The sequence below is a fragment of the Anomaloglossus baeobatrachus genome, chromosome 7, assembly GCF_048569485.1.
Source record: "Anomaloglossus baeobatrachus isolate aAnoBae1 chromosome 7, aAnoBae1.hap1, whole genome shotgun sequence".
Lineage (NCBI taxonomy): Eukaryota > Metazoa > Chordata > Amphibia > Anura > Aromobatidae > Anomaloglossus > Anomaloglossus baeobatrachus.
In genome coordinates this window covers 15,940,994-15,964,205 of record NC_134359.1, presented here as the reverse complement: position 1 = coordinate 15,964,205, position 23,212 = coordinate 15,940,994, and the positions used below count along the sequence as shown (strand labels likewise).

Sequence of the window (23,212 nt, the reverse complement as noted above, 5' to 3'; positions counted from 1 at the left end):
GTTGTCACGTGGCAGGGTATGTCGGCACTACCGTACACTGATCTGGCACAGCAATGCCAATTAAAGGGCCATACGCACAACTATCATATTGCCCTCCTACTCCCCTAAAAGGATATGTAAGCGCAGCACTGAGACGCCCCCAATTCTTAGTGTTTACCCCTGAAAACAAAATAATACTTGTGAGGGCAATAAAAGTAAAAAGACCTCAAGTTCTGAGTTTTTTTTGTTTCTTGCACGTAAATCAGTGATTGTAAATCTCCAGTGAAGATCTGTGGACGTCCGAATCCTCAGGAAAGGCTCCAGCTGGAGACAGAGGGGACTATATCGTAAAACTCGAGCCCGGAGGGCGATTCTCCAGCCACAGGCCCTCCAGCCGCAGACCCCCACAGCCGCAGACCCCCACAGCCGCAGACCCCCACAGCCGCAGACCCCCACAGCCGCAGACCCCCACAGCCGCAGACCCCCACAGCCGCAGACCCCCACAGCCGCAGACCCCCACAGCACAAAGTCCATATTCCCGGGGAGGGCATGTGACTATCTGCCTTTAAACAGATCTTTTCTTCTTCGCACTTCTTCTAGGACCCGAGAGCGGAAACGACTCCACTCCTCGTCCGCCCCTCGCTGGAGGTCAAGTGCCAAGTGCAAGTCCCTGCAGTGAGTGCGCAGGAACGGATTATACTCCTTCTCTTCTCCCAGGGTGGACGGACACTGGATGAAGGCAAAAAAGAAGACTAATTAGTGTCTCTTCATTAGGGCCACTCACATTACTCTAGTCACATCCAGAGCAGCATTCAAAAATCGAATTTCAATTAGCCTTTATACTTATTCCCCCCGATTCTGTGTCTGCACAAACCTTTTTTATTTTTTTTTGTACAGACATTATTGCACACATTTATGAAAAATAGTGTAACTTGCACCAAATCTTTATGGCATTCCCTCCATACTTCAGAGATATTGCTGCACATTAATGATAGATTTGGAGGAAGCTGCCCCAGTGCGGCTCAGCATGACAATATATTTGCAAAAATGTCAAATAAAAAGTCAGACTGTGTGCAATGTCGCTAAATTTTGTGCAAATTGTGACATTTTATGCATGTAAGAAATGGTTACAAAAATTGTTCCACACATTTTCAAAGATGCCCATGACCTGTTTAGAACATGCAATTTTTTTTTGCAGCTGTTTTGCAGAAAGGTAATTAGCAATTTGTTGTATTTTATGGAATAATAATAATAATAATAATAATAATAATAATAAACCATGTTCCCCCCACACACTTTTATTGACATTTTTAAGCTTCTGCAAAGGTCCTAATTCCTAAATGGAGTAAAACATTGATAAATTTAGATGCAACATTTACGACAAAGAAATGTTGCAGTTTGCTCATAAATTTTGATAATGCCCATATATATATATAGATATATATGGGCACTGTCCAAATATTTCTGGACCTAACTGTATACACATATAATTATAGATATAGATAGATAGAGATATATATATATATATATATATATATATCTCTATCTCTATCTATCTCTATCTATATCTATAATTATATGTGTATACAGTTAGGTCCAGAAATATTTGGACAGTGACACAAGTTTTGTTATTATTTTAGCTGTTTACAAAAACATGTTCAGAAATACAATTCTATATATAATATGGGCTGAAAGTGCACACTCCCAGCTGCAATATGAGAGTTTTCACTTCCAAATCGGAGAAAGGGTTTAGGAATCATAGCTCTGTAATGCATAGCCTCCTCTTTTTCAAGGGACCAAAAGTAATTGGACAAGGGACTCTAAGGTCTAAGGTCTGCAATTAACTCTTAAGGCGTCTCCCTCGTTAACCTGTAATCAATGAAGTAGTTAAAAGGTCTGGGGTTGATTACAGGTGTGTGGTTTTGCATTTGGAAGCTGTTGCTGTGACCAGACAACATGCGGTCTAAGGAACTCTCAATTGAGGTGAAGCAGAACATCCTGAGGCTGAAAAAAAAGAAAAAATCCATCAGAGAGATAGCAGACATGCTTGGAGTAGCAAAATCCACAGTCGGGTACATTCTGAGAAAAAAGGAATTGACTGGTGAGCTTGGGAACTCAAAAAGGCCTGGGCGTCCACGGATGACAACAGTGGTGGATGATCGCCGCATACTTTCTTTGGTGAAGAAGAACCCGTTCACAACATCAACTGAAGTCCAGAACACGCTCAGTGAAGTAGGTGTATCTATCTCTAAGTCAACAGTAAAGAGAAGACTCCATGAAAGTAAATACAAAGGGTTCACATCTAGATGCAAACCATTCATCAATTCCAAAAATAGACAGGCCAGAGTTACATTTGCTGAAAAACACCTCATGAAGCCAGCTCAGTTCTGGAAAAGTATTCTATGGACAGATGAGACAAAGATCAACCTGTACCAGAATGATGGGAAGAAAAAAAGTTTGGAGAAGAAAGGGAACGGCACATGATCCAAGGCACACCACATCCTCTGTAAAACATCGTGGAGGCAACGTGATGGCATGGGCATGCATGGCTTTCAATGGCACTGGGTCACTTGTGTTTATTGATGACATAACAGCAGACAAGAGTAGCCGGATGAATTCTGAAGTGTACCGGGATATACTTTCAGCCCAGATTCAGCCAAACGCCGCAAAGTTGATCGGACGGCGCTTCATAGTACAGATGGACAATGACCCCAAGCATACAGCCAAAGCTACCCATGAGTTCATGAGTGCTAAAAAGTGGAACATTCTGCAATGGCCAAGTCAATCACCAGATCTTAACCCAATTGAGCATGCATTTCACTTGCTCAAATCCAGACTTAAGACGGAAAGACCCACAAACAAGCAAGACCTGAAGGCTGCGGCTGTAAAGGCCTGGCAAAGCATTAAGAAGGAGGAAACCCAGCGTTTGGTGATGTCCATGGGTTCCAGGCTTAAGGCAGTGATTGCCTCCAAAGGATTCGCAACAAAATATTGAAAATAAAAATATTTTGTTTGGGTTTGGTTTATTTGTCCAATTACTTTTGACCTCCTAAAATGTGGAGTGTTTGTAAAGAAATGTGACAATTCCTACAATTTCTATCAGATATTTTTGTTCAAACCTTCAAATTAAACGTTACAATCTGCACTTGAATTCTGTTGTAGAGGTTTCATTTCAAATCCAATGTGGTGGCATGCAGAGCCCAACTTGCCAAAATTGTGTCACTGTCCAAAGATTTCTGGACCTAACTGTGTATATATATACATATGTATATATATATATATATCTATATATTAATGTATGTATGTATGTATCTATATATTAATGTATGTATGTATGTATGTATGTATGTATGTATGTATGTATACATACATATATGTATATATACATACATATATACATATACATATACACACATATATATATATATATATATATCTCTAGCTATCTATCTTGCTATCTATCCCTTTATCTATCTAGCTATCTATATATACACGCACACATACTGGCAGAATTGTGAATGCAGCTCTGGATGTGATTAGAACTTCCCACAATTAGAATTCTAGAGACCTGAAACAAAGCTGACCGGACCCTAAACACACGGCATTGCCTGCCATGGTGCGGACGGCTGGCTCATGATCATTCGACACCCTCCTTACCTGAGGCTACAGCAGCCATGATAGTCGCTCTATAATCTCCAGTCCCTGCATATACTGGACTATATACACATCAGTCTATACTATAGGACCTGTTCTGTCCGTATATCACCCCCCTAATGTCCTCCTGCCCGCAGACCCCTCGGTGCGCACCGTGCATTTCTTCTCCAGCCTCTGCTGAACGACCCACTGAAACTTCTTGTCCCGCACCGAGTTATCGGGCTCCACCACTGCCGCAAACATCAGGTTATCCGCGGCGTACTCATGGCCTGGAGGAAGACACAATCATTAGTGGGGCTAGCTCGTCACTTCTGATTACATTTGTGTTTCGGTGCTTCACCAATTTCAAAATCTCAGCTTGCTGTCATTGAATGAAAACATGAAACAGATTCTTGCTTACGATGTGTTCAGCTCATGGATATTTGCCTACACTGGACACATAGTAGCAAAACCTCAGCTGTAGAGCCAGGCTAAGCTTCAAAGATGGGAAGAGACACCGAGGAGATGTTTCAGGATTGTTGCTGCACTTGGGGCTCTTTCAGACGTCCAGTCCGATCTCTGATCACAATGCATGGACTGGCCGGCGGTCTCCCGATCTGAGGGTGACCGTTTCATATGTTTCTACCGGAGACGCCCGGCCAGCCCGTGCATTGTGATCAGAGATTGGAAAGAGGAGAACGAATGTCGGAAAGACAGAAACCTTATTCCTTCTGCGGTGCCCACATGCTGGAAAAGACTGGATTCAATTAAGGCCTCGACTCAAGTGACTGCTTTTGGGAGCAGGTTTCTAAGTGATTTTATTTTGTATCTTAAAGAGGTTGTCCCCAGTTTACATCGATGGCCGATGCTTAGGATAATGCATCAATGTCTGAGCGGCCGGAGTCCGATCAGCTGTTATTAGTGGCGGCAGTGACAGCAGGCGACCAGAAATACACAGATCCAGAGCTGCTCCGTCTTCTGAGAGCGGCCGTGAAATCAAAAGGAGATCAATGTGCAGTAGCTGGACATGGCCACCATCAGAGAACAGGGAAACTCCGGAACTGTGCAATACTGGCCGCCTGCTGCCACCGAGAACAGCTGATCGGACCCCGGCCGATGAGACAATGATGATCTATCCTACAACCAGCAGAATTGTGAGTGCAGCTCTGGAGTATAATACAGGAGGTAACTCAGGATCAGTAGTGTATGTATACAGTGGCTGCACCAGCAGATTAGTGAGTGCAGCTCTGGAGTATAATACAGGAGGTAACTCAGGATCAGTAATGTAATGTATATACACAGTGACTGCACCAGCAGAATAGTGAGTGCAGCTCTGGAGTATAATACATTACATTACTGATCCTGAGTTACATCCTGTATTATACTCCAGAGCTGCACTCACTATTCTACTGGTGCAGTCACTGTGTATATACATTACATTACTGATCCTGAGTTACATCATGTATGTACACAGCGACTGCACCAGCAGAATAGTGAGTGCTGCTCTGGAGTATAATACATGAGGTAACTCAGGATCAGTATTGTAATGTATTTACACAGTGACTGCACCAGCAGAATAGTGAGTGCAGCTCTGGAGTATAATACAAGAGGTAACTCAGGATCAGTAATGTACTGTATGTACACAGTGACTGCACCAGCAGAATAGTGAGTGCAGCTCTGGAGTATAATACAAGAGGTAACTCAGGATCAGTAATGTAATTTATATACAGTCATATGAAAAAGTTTGGGCACCCCTATTAATGTTAACCTTTTTTCTTTATAACAATTTGGGTTTTTGCAACAGCTATTTAAGTTTCATATATCTAATAAATGGACTGAGTAATATTTCTGGATTGAAATGAGGTTTATTGTACTAACAGAAAATCTGCAATCCGCATTTAAACAAAATTTGACCGGTGTAAAAGTATGGGCACCCTTATCAATTTCTTGATTTGAACCCTCCTAACTACGTTTTACTGACTTACTAAAGCACTAAATTGGTTTTGTAATCTCATTGAGCTTTGACCTTCATAGGCAGGTGTATCCAATCATGAGAAAAGGTATTTAAGGTGGCCACTTGAAAGTTGTTCTCCTATTTGAATCTCCTATGAAGAGTGGCATCATGGGCTCCTCAAAACAACTCTCAAATGATCTGAAAACAAAGATTATTCAACATAGTTGTTCAGGGGAAGGTACAAAAAGTTGTCTCAGAGATTTAAACTGTCAGTTTCCACTGTGAGGAACATAGTAAGGAAATGGAAGAACACAGGTACAGTTCTTGTTAAGCGCAGAAGTGGCAGGCCAAGAAAAATATCAGAAAGGCAGAGAAGAAGAATGGTGAGAACAGTCAAGGACAATCCACAGACCACCTCCAAAGACCTGCAGCTTCATCTTGCTGCAGATGTTGTCAATGTGCATCGGTCAACAATACAGCGCACGTTGCACAAGGAGAAGCTGTATGGGAGAGTGATGCGAAAGAAGCCGCCACAAACAGAGTCGCCTGAGGTATGCAAAAACATATTTGGACAAGCCAGTTACATTTTGGAAGAAGGTCCTGTGGACTGATGAAACAAAGATTGGGTTGTTTGGTCATACAAAAAGGCGTTATGCATGGAGGCAAAAAAACACGGCATTCCAAGAAAAGCACTTGCTACCCACAGTAAAATTTGGTGGAGGTTCCATCATGATTTGGGGCTGTGTGGCCAATGCCGGCACCGGGAATCTTGTTAAAGTTGAGGGTCGCATGGATTCAACTCAGTATCAGCAGATTCTTGACAATAATGTGCAAGAATCAGTGACGAAGTTGAAGTTATGCAGGGGATGGATATTTCAGCAAGACAATGATCCAAAACACTGCTCCAAATCTACTCAGGCGTTCATGCAGAGGAACAATTACAATGTTCTGCAATGGCCATCCCAGTCCCCAGACCTGAATATCATTGAACATCTGTGGGATGATGTGAAGCGGCTGTCCATGCTCGGCGACCATCAAACTTAACTGAACTGGAATTGTTTTGTAAACAGTAATGGTCAAATCTACCTTCATCCAGGGTCCAGGAACTCATTAAAAGTTACAGGAAACGACTAGAGGCTGTGATTTCTGCAAAAGGAGGATCTACAAAATATTAATGTCACTTTTATGTTGAGGTGCCCATACTTTTGCACCGGTCAAATTTTGAATAAATGTGGATTGCACATTTTCTGTTAGTACAATAAACCTCATTTCAATCCAGAAATATTACTCAGTCCATCAATTATTAGATATATGAATCTGAAATAGCAAAAACCCAAATTGTTATAAAGAAAAAAGGTTAACATTAATAGGAGTGCCCAAACTTTTTCATATGACTGTACACAGTGACTGCACCAGCAGAATAGTGAGTGCAGCTCTGGAGTATAATACATGAGGTAACTCAGGATCAGTATTGTAATGTATGTACACAGTGACTGCACCAGCAGAATAGTGAGTGCAGCTCTGGAGTATAATACAGGAGGTAACTCAGGATCAGTAATGTATGTACACAGTGACTGCACCAGTAGAATAGTGAGTGCAGCTCTGGAGTATAGTACAGGAGGTAACTCAGGATCAGTAATGTAATGTAATGCATCTACACAGTGACTGCACCAGCAGAATAGTGAGTGCAGCTCTGGAGTATAATACAAGATGTAACTGAGGATCAGTAATGTAATGTATGTACACAGTGACTGCAGTAGCAGAATAGTGAGTACAGCTCTGGAGTATAATACAGGAGGTAACTCAGGATCAGTAATGTAATGTACGTACACAATGACTGCACCAGCAGAACAGTGAGTGCAGCTCTGGAGTATAATACAGGAGGTAACTCAGGATCAGTAATATAATGTATGTACACAGTGACTGCACCAGCAGAATAATGAGTGCAGCTCTGGAGTATAATACAGGAGGTAACTCAGGATCAGTAATGTACTGTATGTACACAGTGACTGCACCAGCAGAATAGTGAGTGCAGCTCTGGGGTATAATACAGGATGCAACTCAGGATCAGTAATGTACATACACAGTGACTGCACCAGCAGAATAGTGAGTGCAGCTCTGGAGTATAATACAGGGGGTAACTCAGGATCAGTAATGTAATGTATGTACACAGTAATATATCTTTTTTTAGCAGGTGAGATATTATTCTTTGGCCACTAGATGTCTCTAAAGCACAAATTGTATTATTTTTATTGGCTTTTCCAGCAGATTATTCTGTGATGAACCTACCAGGCCAGAGTAAGGTGTTGTCATTCAGAGAGGCCACAGTGTCCAGCGATGCCAGCATGGTGCCCGCCGAGCCCTCGAACATTCTCCCTGTAAAGGCAAAAACAAAAAGGTGGCTGAATGCACACAACAGATCCAGTATTCTACCACATAGGCCGCTAACACATCAACTGTGGGGATTGATAGGAAGAAACAGTGATCATCAAACAGAAGATTACTGCGCTTTGACAAGGAGGACGTTTTCATTTTAAAAGGAAATGTTTCTAATCTGAAGACTAAGGCATTATTTCATTACAGATCTCCCAAGCAATAGTATGTTTTTTGGGATTTTTTTAATGGCTTATGGACATATCCTTTAAATAATAAAATTAATTTTGCATGTAGCCACATTTAGAGGGAGGGACTACATCTGGGGGTTGCGGTCTATCGTCCCACCATGTGGAGTTTGGCTCCTTCCAGGGGTGTTCCCCCCAGCTTTCCATATGTAGAGTTGAGCGGATCGGTTATATTCCGGGTCCGACGGATCCGGATCGGGTTGCCGCCGAAGTCCGGATCCGATCCGGAATCCGCGGCTATGTAAATGAATGGGGAGCCGGATCTGGGACGAGAGAGAGAGAGACAGAGAAAAAAAAAAATCCGGATCGTGCACCCCGAATCCCGGGTACTGGTCAGACTCGGATCGGACTCTCGAACCGTGCGGATCCGGATTTTGCCGATCCGGGTCCACTCAACACTATCCATATCACATAACTGGGAACTATATCTAATGTCCCCGCTGCCTCTTGGCACATAAGCCGTCTCCCATGAAGCACAGCCGATCACTATATACTGCAATACTGAAGTATCACAGCATACAGTATATGAGGGCACGTTCTCTGGGGAATCAAATATAAAAAATAAAGAAATGGGTAAAAAAAACAAAACATATTGGAATCACCACAGCAGTAAAAGACCAATCAATGAAGATATTAAAAAAATAATTAGCCTGGAGGGTAAACCCCCCCAAAAACAAACAAAAAGACAAAATGAAAGTTGCATTATTCCCATTCCCTGCTCCTGTTGTAAAAAATGCAATATAACCTCCCCCCCATTTTAGAAGATCACATGTACCCCCACAATGGTGTGTGTATACATATATTGAAATTATATTATATGTGTGTATATATATCACATATTATATATATAATCTAGCGTGTGTGTGTATTTATTTTTTATATTATATATATGTATATACGGTACATATGATGTATATATATCTAGCGTGTGTGTATTTATTTTTTATATTATATATATGTATATACGGTACATATGATGTATATATATCTAGCGTGTGTGTGTGTGTATTTATTTTTTATATTATATATATGTATATATGGTACATATGATGTATATATATCTAGCATGTGTGTGTATTTATTTTTTATATTACACACACACACACACATATATATACACATATATATATATATATATATATATATATATACATACATATATTATGTAGATCTGTGTGTGTGTGTATAATATATATATATATATATATATATATATATATATATATTATACACACACACACAGATCTACATATATATATATATATATATATATATATATATATATATATATATATATATATATATATATATATATATATATATATATATATATATATATATATATATATATATATATATATATACACACACATATATACACACACACAAAGTATACATACAGTGTATGTTATGTATATCTTTTTTTATGTCTGGAATTTATTAACAACAATAATAATAATAATAATAATAATAATAATAAAACCCACATAATATAGTTTAATATTGCTGTAATCGTATGGACCTGGAGAATCTTATTTTCTGGTCATTGTTACTGAATAAACTCCACAAAAATCCCCCAAGAAAGGCAGATTTTTTTTCTCATTTTCCACTTCATTTCACCAGCATTTTTGCAATCTCGAGGACGGATCCTTCCTCCTGGGGATGTTATTTTGTATTATAGAGGTAAGGTCATTTCTGCATTATTCTGCAATAATATCAAGGCGGCAGACGCTCCCTGTGATCTGACAATAGCTGGGTCAGCACACAGCAGGACGGATCAGCCGGCTCCATGGCAACGGTGGGAAATGGCGGATTTGTCAGGGTTTTGTTCTCGTATCCTATGGTTAGGGGTTTATTGATCCCCCCCACCTGCCCTTCCCCCCGGTGTCATCAGGCTGACGAGTCGATGGTGCCGCAGACCCCACATTCTTCCACTAAATCTGCAGCTAATGATCTGTGTGATGAGGATCAGAAGACTCAGGTGCAGGAGGGAGAACAGTCAGACGCTCCGGGGGCTGCTGCACATCATGGCCGCCCGCGGTGTCTGTCTGCAGGAGACACCAATACTATGGCGCCTATAGGTATATCTGTCTCCAGGAAAGCAACACGTGGCACATAAACTGACCACAATGGTGTCTAAGGGCATAAGGCTGGGTCCGGCCATCCAATAATGACGTTATTCCAGGTTTTGGGGACTTGCCGTTAGGAGTACCATCACCATCCATAGTACAATTGCAGGTCACTACTTGTGACTTTGACTTAAAAAATGGCATTAAATACTGCAGGTGTGACCGCGCCTCTATAACGCAGCTGCAGTATCGGTGAGTGCTGCTTTAAGGTTACTACCCTTGCAGATGGGCTAGCTGTGTAAGTGCAGACGAGTGGGGTCTGAAGTGTTTTTCTCCTTCCTTCTCAGGTCAGAGACGTTGCGAAGCGGCTTCTTTATAACCAGAAAACAGCAGCTGCGCCAGCGTCAAGGGGAATTAAAGCCGCCGTCAATCTCTGCTCCAGGGAAGGAAGGGATTACAGTTTATGTTTAGTATAAATCAGAACGAGCTGTAACTTTACAAAGGAACGCCCCCGCATCCCTGAAAAAAAATACAAAAATAGCAGGAAAGCATCGGACAGGTTCAGGTCTGTGCAGATCTAATGAAAGTCTCCAGGAGAGAAGCATTGTCTACTGGAGTATGGGCGAAAATCCATCATAAACCCAGCCTGCTGCTTTGTCTCTCCTCCATGATTTATACTGCAGCTCTGCTTTTTCTATTCTTTTTGGCATCTGCCCAAGCTCAGCAGGAAGTCCGTACAAGAGAGGTGATTATCATTCCAGCAGGGACAGAATGGTTATACTACAAGGAACCGTCCCAAAAAGAACATCAGGACCCTGCTGGGGATAAACTAAGGGGGAAGGCCCTGAAATCTGCTTTATGAAAAAGCAAGTGTTACACCAAATGGGCGAGAATCTATATCCAGTCAATCAAAATAAAATAAAAAAAAAAAGTAATTTTTTTTTTTGCTTGTGTCATCATTTTCTTATTTTGGTTTCCATTATAAACGCGTGTGACGGCGTATTTTTTGCGCAGGGAGTTGACGTTTTATTGATATCACTTTGGGGTATAAAAGATATTTTCCTCGATTTGTATTGCATTTTAAAAAGGGGAGAGGTGAAGGGATCTGCAGCAACTGAAAAATTACAATTCTAATATTCAGATTTTTTCATGTTTAGGGATTAAGTACGGTTTAAATCAAGATCAAAAGTTTTTTTGTTTTTTTTTACTTTTAGTACCCTTAGGGCACTTGAATCTACCGAAACCTGGCTAAGCTATATAGGAAAACTAACATGGCAACCATAGGGGTCTTCAGCAGGCCCCCTTCTGCCATTGCAAACAATCCATTCCCTGCAATTGTACATCAGGGAGCAAATGTAAGTTGGTGCACCAACACCGATGTCATACAAATGCTGCAATCAGAGAATAATTAAGATGCAGTGATCTGAGCACACTCCAGTCGCTGGCTATTATAACACAGCAGTCAACCTTTTCATTCTGTGGTGCAGACTCAGCTCCTGAGTTGACTTCTAACTTTTCTTAGCGACTAATAAAAGAAATAAAGATCATTACTAGTGATGAGCGGGCACTACCATGCTCGGGTGCTCGGTACTCGTAAATAGTGGGGAGCGAGCCCTACCATGCTTGGTACTCGTAACTAGTGATGAGCGGGCACTACCATGCTCGGGTGCTCAGTACTTGTAACTAGTGATGAGCGGGCACTACCATGCTCGGGTTCTCAGTTCTCGTAGCTAGTGATGAGCGAGCACTACCATGCTTGGGTGCTCGTAACTAGTGATGAGCGGGCACTATCATGCTCAGGAGCTCAGTTCTTGTAACTAGTGATGAGCGGGCACTACCATGCTTGAGTGCTCAGTACTAGTAACTAGTGGTGAGCGAGCACTACCATGCTTGGGTGCTCAGTACTCGTAACTAGTAATGAGCGTGCACTACCATGCTCGGGTGCTCGTAACTAGTGATGAGCGGGCACTACCATGCTCGGGTGCTCATTACTTGTAGCTAGTGGTGAGCGAGCACTACCATGCTCTGGTGCTCTGTACTCGTAACTAGTAATGAGCGGGCATTACCATGCTCGGGTGCTCGTAACTAGTGATGAGCGGGCACTACCATGCTCGGGTGCTCGGTACTCGTAAAGAGCAGATGGATGCTCAAATGGACGCAACTCAAGTATAATGGAAGTCAATGGGAAACTCAAGCATTTTTCTGGGAAATCATCTGGAAGAAATGCTTGCGAACCCATTAATTTCCATTATACTTGGGTTCTCGAGTAGCGCCCATCCGAGCATCTACTGTTCCTTACAAATACCGAGCACCAGAGCATGGCAGAGCTCGCTCATCACTAATCATTAACCAATGAAAGGAGTTTTCCAAGATTAGAAAAACATGGCTGCTTATTGTATTGCAGCTCTTTTTCATTGACTTTCATGGAGAGAATCTGCTATAAACACACATCCTATGGACATGAAAAAAATAGACATGTTTTTAAATAAATTAAATAATTTATTTAAAGACAATTAAATAGGTTTTGCGTCCGGATTATAAAATCACAGAGGAGTTACCGATCCTGTGTATCGCCGCGGCTATAAATCAGACGACGTTGCATGGACCATGGTGAAGACTGGAACAGGGAAAAAAAAAGACTGGAGACCGGACAAGCATCCATGCAAAGGAAACCAGAGCCGCATTATCAAGGGCTGACTGTGTATGTGTAATAAGCAGCGGCCGTTATCCCGCACGTCTCCTGTGTGAACAGAGGTGTAAGCAAAAATACACCCGTACGTGTCACTATGGCAACCTGCAAGATGAAGCCCGGTACACTGAAGCCATTAGAGACCATTCTACTCAAACGATGACTAAATCATTCCATAGCAACGATATGTTCACTTGACCCTACCACAGCTACTGCAGAACCTCTTTGCAAGAACAATGCCGTGGCCTGAGCTTACCGCAGCCGGCGAGGAAGAGGAGGTCCCCCGAGAACAGGCAGTCCGGTCCGTCTCCAGATTTCCCATCCAGCACGTAAATCATGTGACCCACGGTGTGACCCGGCGTGAAGAACGCCTGAAACTGCAGTCGCCCGACCGCCAGCTGGTCCCTGTCAGATAGAGGACTGGGAGGAAAAATGGGGGAAAAGTCACAGAAAGACACAATGAGCGCACAACAGACATACAATCCGAGAAACCACAAGGCCTGGATTCAGACATCGGCGCCAACCGCCGACATTTATTTACTACAAAACAAAGTAGGCCTCATTTATCGTCAGTGTGCTGTCTGTTACCCATAGCAACCAATCAGCACACAGCTTTCATCTCTTATTCCGCTCTGGTAGAATGAAAGCTGCGCTGTGATTGGTTGCTATGGACAACAAAGTTCTTTTTAGAACTGATCAGACTAATTTCTTGGTGCATTTTCAAGCAAAAATAAGAGCACAGGATTTATCAAAACTGCATTAAAGCAACCAATGAGAGCAGGACTACCATGCCTTTCAAGCTGTGGAGATGTGAAACCTGCACTGTGATTGGTTACTATGGGGAATCACACTGAGCTAATCCCTATTTGGTGGATTCTCTGTTGCTAGGAGACAGGAGTGACAAACAAGATGGCCGCCATTACTTTAATAGCTGCTGTAATAACAAGTAAACATAGTAAATTAGACACAGATTACAGACCCCAATTACTGTCATTTAAAATGACCTGTACTACAAAAATAAATAATAAAAAAAAATAAAAAAAAAAAAAAAAAAAATCGAGCCCTCATGTGATTACGTGGACAGAAAAATAAAAAAATATTATGGTTCTTGGAGGTAAAGGAGGAAAAACAAAAGCACGAAAAATTAAAAATAGTAGCGTCTTGAAGAGGCATTGCCATCCTACATGATGCCATATCGCTAAAATACGACTTCGTTTTACAATTGTTAATCTGACCTCCAGTGCAACAATGTCGCCCCTTCATTGATTTTCTGGAGCCCCCCGGCCACAAGGCTGTAAAGTGATCGGCCCTCAGTTACAAAAACAGACCGATGCTTCAGTTACTGGGCTGGAGCCTCGCAGTGTGAGGACTGTGAAGAGGCCGCAGTACTACATCAAGGCTGAGGCCCCATCATTCCAGGATAGGTGGGGGTCCCTGGGGTCAAATCCTGTCTAAGTGGAAGCGTATCGGATCCTTTATGAGACAGGAATACCCCCCCTTTAATTGCCTAAATTCAAGTATCTCTTTAAGTTCCATATATTATATACAGACATAGCTATATATTCACACACACACACACACACACACACAATATACCACAGAGATCTACACTGGAAGCAGTGGTGACCGCAGGGATTTGTACTGGGGGAAGTGGGGACCACAGGGTTCTGTGCTAGGACCGATTCTTTGTAATTGAGAGTAGAGTGTCAGTCTTTGCTGATGACACCAAACTATGTAGGATATTAAAAACTGACCTTTACAGTACAATATTACAAACTGATCTGGATAAGATGTCAGAATGGGCAGATACTTGGCAAATGAGATTTAATGTTGATAAATGCAAAGTAATGCACCTAGGACAGAGTAATCCTATAGCTGCATATACATTAAATGGAAGTAAACTCGGGACTACAGAACAGGAGAAAGACCGGGGTATTTTGGGTACAAATAAGAGCAGCAGCTCTCAATGTCAGGCAGCAGCTGCAAAAGCAAACAAGATTTTAGGGTGTATATAGTTGTGATCCCAACACACACACACACATTTCTTTTAAGGATCTGACTTATTCTATCATATATATTAAAAGGACCAAACACAATCCGTACTGCGTCAGTTCTGGAATGTCATCGCAGGAGTTCCCATACACCCGGCAGGACTTGTACAGCTTCTTCAGGGCTTTATTGCCCCCGCTGTGATCCCTAAAATAAAAAGGGAGAAAGAACAAAAGATTTTGTAGAAGAAAGTATACCTATCCTTAAAAGGCACACAAAGCATTTCACTATTCTGAAGATCAGCTATTGTTCTCTGTTATCAGGTTGTAATATTCAAGGAGATTTGTAATGGGAATCTCTAATAGCTTCCTACTCCCCATTGATCTCTATGGTATTGTATGCCGCTGCATGATTAATGACCTAGTCACCTGGCCCTTTAAATCTGGCCTATATTTTAGCTCATGTTTGTGTAAACGGTGTTTTTGGGAAGCTGTGTAATTCCCGTGTAAAGCGTTACACGCGCCGGGAACTGATGATTGGATTTCCCCTACGTTTATTGTATCAGTGGCGGCAAATGAAGCAGAGCGACAGGACTTTCCGGTTCCAGAGTTCATCACAAGCGAGAAGAATCATAACCCGCCAAATAAATGTGATTTATTGTGACGTAGAATTCCTATGTGCTCGCGGATACATGAATCACGCTTCATCCCTACAGAATTCCTTCACGGATTCGAGGTCAGTAGGAGGCGACACAAGGACGAGGTTCAGAATAAATCGCCGGGAGCGCAGATCCTGCAGTGGTTCACCGCGCGGCTCAAGTATCCACTACGTATGGGGTAACGTATTATACGGTGCATACAGGAATACTATCCCAGCTGTGCGGAGGGAGGGGGATGAGCGGGCACGGTGCCAGCCCATAGCAATGCATGGTCTGCATTAACTCCTTTATTACCAGGCACAGCACATTTTCACATTTGTTTTTATATGCCCTTATTCCAAGAGTCATACAGTTTGTTATTTTTCCATGCTCACACCATTAGGAGGGCTCCATTTTTGCGGTACGAGTTGTAGTTTTCAATGACACCATTAACATCACCACTGAAAAAGGGGCAACAAATTCCCCCCAAAAACATTCAAATCTGCCATTGTTTGTTTGTGTTTAGCTTCTATAGCAGATGTTGGGAACCCTATTGCTCGCGAGCCAAATGTGGCTCCTATGATGGCTGCATCTGGCTCGCAGACAAATCTTTAATAAAAAAAAAAAATACTGTATTTTCCAGTTTATAAGACGCACTTTTTTTCCTCCCAAACTGGGTGAATAATGGGCATGCGTCTTACAAACCGCATATAACTTACAGAGGTGGCAGTGGTGGCGCAGGGTCGGCGATACTGCTGTGGGCCTGTGGGGTGTCGTGGCAGCGGGCGCCATTGATTTGTGGGCTGCTTTGAATCTCCCACAGTTGACCAAATCGACTTCAAGAAAATGGCTACGGAGGCGACGCCTGTGCAGATAGGACACCGCAGCTGTTTTCTTGAAGTCCATTGCATCAATCTGTGCACGCGTCGTGGCCATTTTCTTGAAGTTGATCTCGTCAATTGCGGGAGATTCAAAGCAGCCCGCCGGCAGATCAATGGCACTCACCGCCGTGACACCCCACTAGCCCGCAGCAGTATCACCAACCCTACCCTACCGCACACTGAGCCATGACACCCCCTCTTCCGAGCCCGCCGGCAGATCAATGGCACTCGCCGCCATGACACCCCATTAGCCCGCAGCAGTATCACCAACCCTCCACTACCGCACACTGAGCCATGACACCCCCTCTTCCGAGCCCGCCGGCAGATCAATGGCACTCGCCGCCGTGACACCCCACTAGCCCGCAGCAGTATCACCAACCCTCCACTACCGCACACTGAGCCATGACACCCCCTCTTCCGAGCCCGCCGGCAGATCAATGGCACTCGCCGCCGTGACACCCCATGATCTTGCAGTAGTATCGCCAACGCTTTGCACAATGACCCTCTTGAGCCACAACAACCCCTCCTCAGTGCCTGCAGCATCGCCTACCCTGCCTCCTGGGACCTTCTGAGCCGCTCCACCACCGCCGCTCCCCCCAGTGAGTACGGCTCTCATGGAATTACATTTTAATGTGGCGTTCATGGCTCTCGGCCAAAGAGCTTCCTGACCCCTCATCTATAGCATTCACTGAGGTGTAAGAATAATAAGGCAACATGATGGCGGCACCATTACAGCAATACCAAAAACATCAGAACTTTGTGAAAAGAAAACTATGGTTTGTGTCGCCATTTACCGAGACCTGGAAATGTTTTTATTTTTCCATTTGTGGAGATTTTTGTGCGCAGAGCTGTAGCTTTAAATGTTACATGTCATAATTTGTTTTTATGCCATTTTGTATGGACATTAAATGACAGAAAATCAATAATTCAGAAGTCTGTGTTCTTTTCCCCCTTTGTGTTTATTGTACGCAATTTTTAATTATATTTTTTCATGGATTGGACTATTCTGGACATATACTTTTTTTTATTTCTTAAATTCTTCATTTTTGGATTGGGAAAACGAAGGCAATTCAAAGTGTTATACTTTTTTTTTTTTCATTTTCATTTAATATTTTTAGTCGCCTTAGGGGATTTGAACCTAAAATCATTTGATCCATTGTATCAAATACTGGAATACGCCAGTAGATAGCACAGTTCACATAGCTGGGCTTCATGGGAGTACAGAGATGGTTCAAATGGCAACTCCAATAGTCCCATGGCACCAACAGTAAACCTCTGGCACCCTATAATTGCATTTGGGTACACACAGTGATCAATATCATGAAAATTCCACTATCAGAATATAAATAGATAAACAACAGTGATCAGATCAAGATCCAGTCGCTGCTGCTAGATGCAGGAGTTAGACAGATAGATAATACAGCAGATACCTGGCGTATATAGAGCAGGCTCAACTCCTTAGACGGCTCCATAGATCACAAAACTGGGGGTAAAGAAGAAAGATCCCCCCCAACAGACCTTAAAGCAAAGTGAGAAAAATACTGTCCGCCAATTTACAGTACTACCTCGGGTACCTCAGTGTCCCCTTATGCAAAACTCTGGCTGCTATCAGTCACCACTAGAGGGAGCTCCCCCCATACATTTCCCAATAGGACAATCAGATAATATTATATTTGGGAGAGCTTTAGATCTTCTGCCATGAGTATTATAAGTTGCACATAGTAGATGGGGGGTGGTCTCTTGCGGATTTTGCATTGGGGGACAGGAACGCTGACATCGTGGAGGAGGGGGTCAGAATAAATCACTACCCCTTCAGGCACCAAATTCATTGTATCTCAAGAAAACTGTTACAGCTCTAAAAGCATGAGACGTTTATGACGACTTTGCAGCTTTACAGCCATGATTCCTACCAGTGTTTATGTGTACACAAGATGGCCTCCAGTATCGCGCCCTCCCGGTCCAAGTAGTTCTGAAAAATACCAAAAACAAGACGATGATCAGGATTCTCATAATATTAATGAATGTATTACATTATTCCCCATTTCATATTCAACTAGAAAGTATACAAAATTACTAAGACACCCTCCCCAAAAACTAAAAATGTAACTAATCAATATGAAAAGAGTCAACAAACTTTGTATAAATTAATAAAGAAACTTTGTAACATATTTTAAAGAGAAATCTGCTTCTTTCTCCACTTATGAGCCACTTCACCCCCTGCCTCCTCAACTCCTCATTCATTCTGAAAAAAGGCTAAAATCCTTCCTGTTAAAGACAAGACTGCCAGCTCAGGAGTGACCAGATTACAGCTGCCTACCGAAACGTAGGAAGAAGGGAGGAAGAGATTGACAGATCGAACTGCGGATTTTTAATAGGTGCTTTCTTTTGCACCATTGCTGGATTCACAGCTACTCTGCTCAGTATGGCTTTCCTCCATGAGGCTTACTATAGTATTTTTATGTCATCTCATAAGCTACACTGCTTATTACTGCAGTCATTTTTACTGAGTGTTACATAGGACACACAGACAAAGGATTCCTACCCTCCTGCCTCTGTGTATAGGAGACATCACTAGCTCAGAGACAACTGATAAGTAGAGATGGAGAGTGCAGATACAGGTCATATAAACAGCCAGAAATAGTGTTATTGCTTATTATATAAATACAAAGGACGGCTGAAATGACAGGTAAGCTTTAAAGGGGTTGTCCACTACTAGGACAATCCCTTCTGAGTCAATGGAATCAGAAAGACTATACTCACCTCCTGTACAGGTGCCGTTACAGCGGTGCCGTCGTGAGGGGACTCATGTGGGGTTGTGTCGTCACTCGAGAACCGCGTCCAATCACTGCCGGCTTCATTCTCCCACCGTCAGACCAAGTGAACAATCAACAGGAAGTGAGCACTGCAGCTGCACTCACTTCCTGTTGACTAACTCGTTTGGTCCGAAAGCAGGGAGAAGGAAGCCGACACTGATTGGACGCGGGGTTCGAGTGACGTCATAACCCCACGTGAGTTCCGCGACACCGCTGGAACTGCATCGGCACGGGACAACCCCTTTCAAGGGAACCTGTCACTAGTTTGTTGAACGTTAAACCAAAAGTATCCCCATCTGCAGCTCCTGGGCTGCATTTTTTGAAGGTGCACCTTGTTCCCTGACTCCCCTTGCAGACCCCACAAATACCTTTATAAAATCTGCCGCCACGTATGTAAGTGAACCGTTCTGGTCGGATGAGCGTCCTCTTTTTCGGCTCCTGTCCCCCTTTTACCGCTGTTCACCATCCTCCTTTGATGATTGACGTGGATGATACCACCATCATCATCCACATACTTGGCAAAATCGTGTGACTGCGCAGTCATTCCAGGTTTGCGCAGGTGCACTTCACTCTGCCCCATTGCGTGCAAAGCTGAAAACGTAGGGGCGCTTGCGCGAGCTGGTGAGCTCTCACAACCTCGCACCTGCACAGAGAGCTCACTGGCTCGCGCAAGCGCACCTATGTTTTCGGCTCTGTCTGCAATGCGACAGCCTGGTGCGCCTGCGCGAGCTGGGAAGGACTGTGCAGGCACGCGATTTTGCCTTGTATGTGGATGACGAAGGCATCATCAAAGGAGGACAATGAACAGCGGTAAAAGGAAGGACAGGAGTCAAAAAAAAAAGAGGACGCCCATCTGACCAGACCAGGTCATTTACATACGTGGCTGCAGATTTTATAAAGGTATTTGTGGGGTCTGCAAGGGGACTCGGGGAACAAGGTGCACCTTTATAGAATGCAGCCCCGGAGCTGCAGAAGGGGATACTTTTGGTTTAATGTTCAACAAACTAGTGACAGGTTCCCTTGAAAGTGGTTGTCCCATGCCGGGTCAGTTCCAGCGGTGTCGCGGAACTCACGTGGGGTTGTGACGTCACTCGAGCCCCGCGTCCAATCAGTGTTAGCTTCCTTCTCCCCACTTTCGGATCAAACGAGTTAGTCAACAGGAAGTGAGCGCAGCTATGTGGTGGCAGATTTTTATATTTGTGGGGTCTGCAAGGGGAGTCTGGGAGCAAGGTGCACCTTCATACGATGCACCCCAGGAGCTGCACCTTTTGGTTCAATACTGGAAAAAATGGTGACAGGTTCCCTTTAAGCCCTTATTACAGGTGTTGGCTGGTTATGCGGCTCTGAAGGGGTTGGGTAGGTAACTTTGTTACCTGTAAAATTTGCCATTTAGGAGGTTTGGGTTCACTATTACCCAAAGGCTCAAGCAGAATTGGGAGAATATTATTTGAAACAGAAGAAGGTGACATCTTCATACTTGGGTCTTTTTTTTTCCAAGGTGACCTTGAACATAAACCATACTTGGTCGATTTTATTGGATGAAACAGGCCTTTAATAACGTCCCCCCCCCTCCCCCCGATTCCCCAGACATCCATTGTGGAGGAGCTCATCTATGGCCCTGGTGTTTCTTTCATCGCTGTCTCCTGTCTGGTGCTCCATTCATCTCGGCGGCCTTTCATGTGTGGCTCGGTGGCGGGGCGCTTCCTGCCGGAGACGTCCGCCACTTTGTGTTTATACTGATTGAAATTCTGGGAGAGAAGAAGGCTGCGTCTCCCCCATCCAAGAATAACAGCCGCGCCGGGTGTCACTCAGCTGCCACCAGATCACAACACAGGAACAGGTTAGCTACGATTAAAACAAAAAATGGGGGGGGGGGTTAAGCCCCCCCTCCACAATTTCCTTCTAACCGGCCGGGAGACAATACCAGATAATTGAACACAGGATGATACATTTCATCGGCTCCTATTATGACGCCGCGGCGCGGTGACAGATGCGGAACGTGATGATTACTGCGGCTTTAGGAGGCTCCGCACTGTAGCGCATGGCTCCAACAAAAATCCTCAAGACAAAACGTGTTACTGAAGGGTTAAAAAATTTACTAAAAATAAACTATTATTGCTATTTTTAACTATGTAGCAGCAAAAACCCGGTAACTCGGCAATTAAAGAATTATCTCAAGTTGATAGCGGTTTCCTACACCGAATGACTAAGTTAAATCATGAGACTATAAAAGAAACAGGTCATTGACATATTCCATGTGACGGAGCACACGGAGCGGCCGCGGGTCTGAGGACTCAAAATACACAGCCTTATAGGCATAAACAGTCATGGCCAAAAAGTATTGGCACCCTTAATTTTTAAATTATTCCAGAAAACGAAATATTTCTCCCAGAAAATTACTGCAATTGCACGTTTTGTTATTCACAGGTTTATTTCCTTTGTATGTATTGGAACAAAACAAAGAAAAAAAGGGCATATAGAACATAATTTAATACAAAACCCCAAAAATGGGCAGGACAAACTAGTTGGCACCTTTCCAAAATTGTGGCTAAACAACTTTCAAGCATGTGATGCTCTTTCAAACTCACCTATGCCAAAATCACAGGTGTGGGCAATAAGAAAATCACACCTGAAACCAGATGAAGAGGGGAGAAGTTGAATCTTTGCATTGTGTGTCACAATAAGCATGGAGAACAGAAAGACAAGAAGAAAAATGTTTCAGGACCAAAATTGTTGAAAAATATCAACAATCTCAAGGTTACAAGGCCATCTCCAGAGATCTTGATGTTCCTTCGTCCATGGTGCGCAACATAATCAAGAAGTTTACATCCAATGGCACTGTAGCTAATCTCCCTGGATGTGGACGGAGAAGAAAAATTGATGAAAGGTTATAACGCAGGATAATCCGGATGGTGGATAAGCCCCAATCAAGGTCCAGAGTAATTAAAGCTGTCCTGCAGCTCAGGGGCATCAGTGTGAGCGCAAAATTGCAATTATTTATTCCAGAGGGTGTGCAGTCAAATATTAAGTTAAGGATGGCAACAATTTTGAAATGATGTGTGAAATTATGCCCAATTTGCATTTTTTGTGTTGTTCCAATACACACAAAGGAAATAAACATGAATCTAACAAAATGTGGAATTGCAATCATTATCTGGGAGAAATACTTCATTTTCTGGGACAATATCAAGGGTGCCAACACTTTTGTCCATGACTATGTGACTGTTGCGTTCGGCCTTGCATGGCGGTCTGTACTCGGGTTGTGAATGTCAGAGGTGTAAGGCTATATGCGTACTAAAGCGTTTTTGGGCTCAAAACTGCATGACTTTTCTTCCCCAGCAAAGTCTAACTTTTTATTTTTGCTGTCCATACACAACTTTTTTTTTTAGCTGCGTTTTTGAGCTAACAAATAAAAAAAAATAAATTGGACATTTCAATTCTTTCCTGCATTTTACTGCGTTTTTCACCCATGCAATGCATTGGAAAAACGCAGCAAAACGCAGCCAAAATACATGCATTTTGTCTGGTGCATTGTTGCGGCCAAAACCACACAAAAACGCAGAGTCAAAAAAACGCTGTGTGCGCACATAGCCTAAATGTAACCTAAGATGCCAGTTGCTGCACCTGGCACCTTTTAAGACCCCTAATCACCGTTTTTCTTTTAAATTAGGGTCTCATATAAAACATATAAGGCTAGTTTCACACTTGCGTTGAAAGGCATCCGTTGCGTTGCGTTGTGTGACGGATGCAACGGATTGTACAAAACAACGGAATCTTTTTTTTTTTTTTCCCCCTTCTACTTTCGTACCGGCGGCAGACTATTGTGAACGATCAGCTGATCGCTCACAGCAGCCGGTTGCCGGGTGATCAGCTGATCGCTCACAGCAGCCGGTCGCTGGGTGATCAGCTGATCGTTCAGCCGCCGAGAATGTGTGAGGGGGCGGGGG

At 43.1% G+C, this 23,212-nt stretch overlaps 1 protein-coding gene across 1 annotated transcript in view; it reads right to left on the bottom strand.

The window, feature by feature from the left end:
• Positions 1–460: 460 nt before the first annotated feature.
• LOC142244941 (putative thioesterase PNKD) overlaps positions 461–23,212 on the bottom strand; it is a 69,374-nt gene continuing 46,622 nt past the window's right edge. The window contains exons 4-9 of the mRNA XM_075317069.1: positions 18,363–18,421; positions 15,049–15,141; positions 13,202–13,365; positions 7,856–7,942; positions 3,787–3,902; positions 461–708 (exon numbers count right to left, since the gene is read on the bottom strand). Coding sequence (XP_075173184.1) covers positions 535–708; positions 3,787–3,902; positions 7,856–7,942; positions 13,202–13,365; positions 15,049–15,141; positions 18,363–18,421 — 693 coding nt within the window. The 3' untranslated portion in view covers positions 461–534. The remainder of the gene's footprint in view (positions 709–3,786; positions 3,903–7,855; positions 7,943–13,201; positions 13,366–15,048; positions 15,142–18,362; positions 18,422–23,212) is intronic.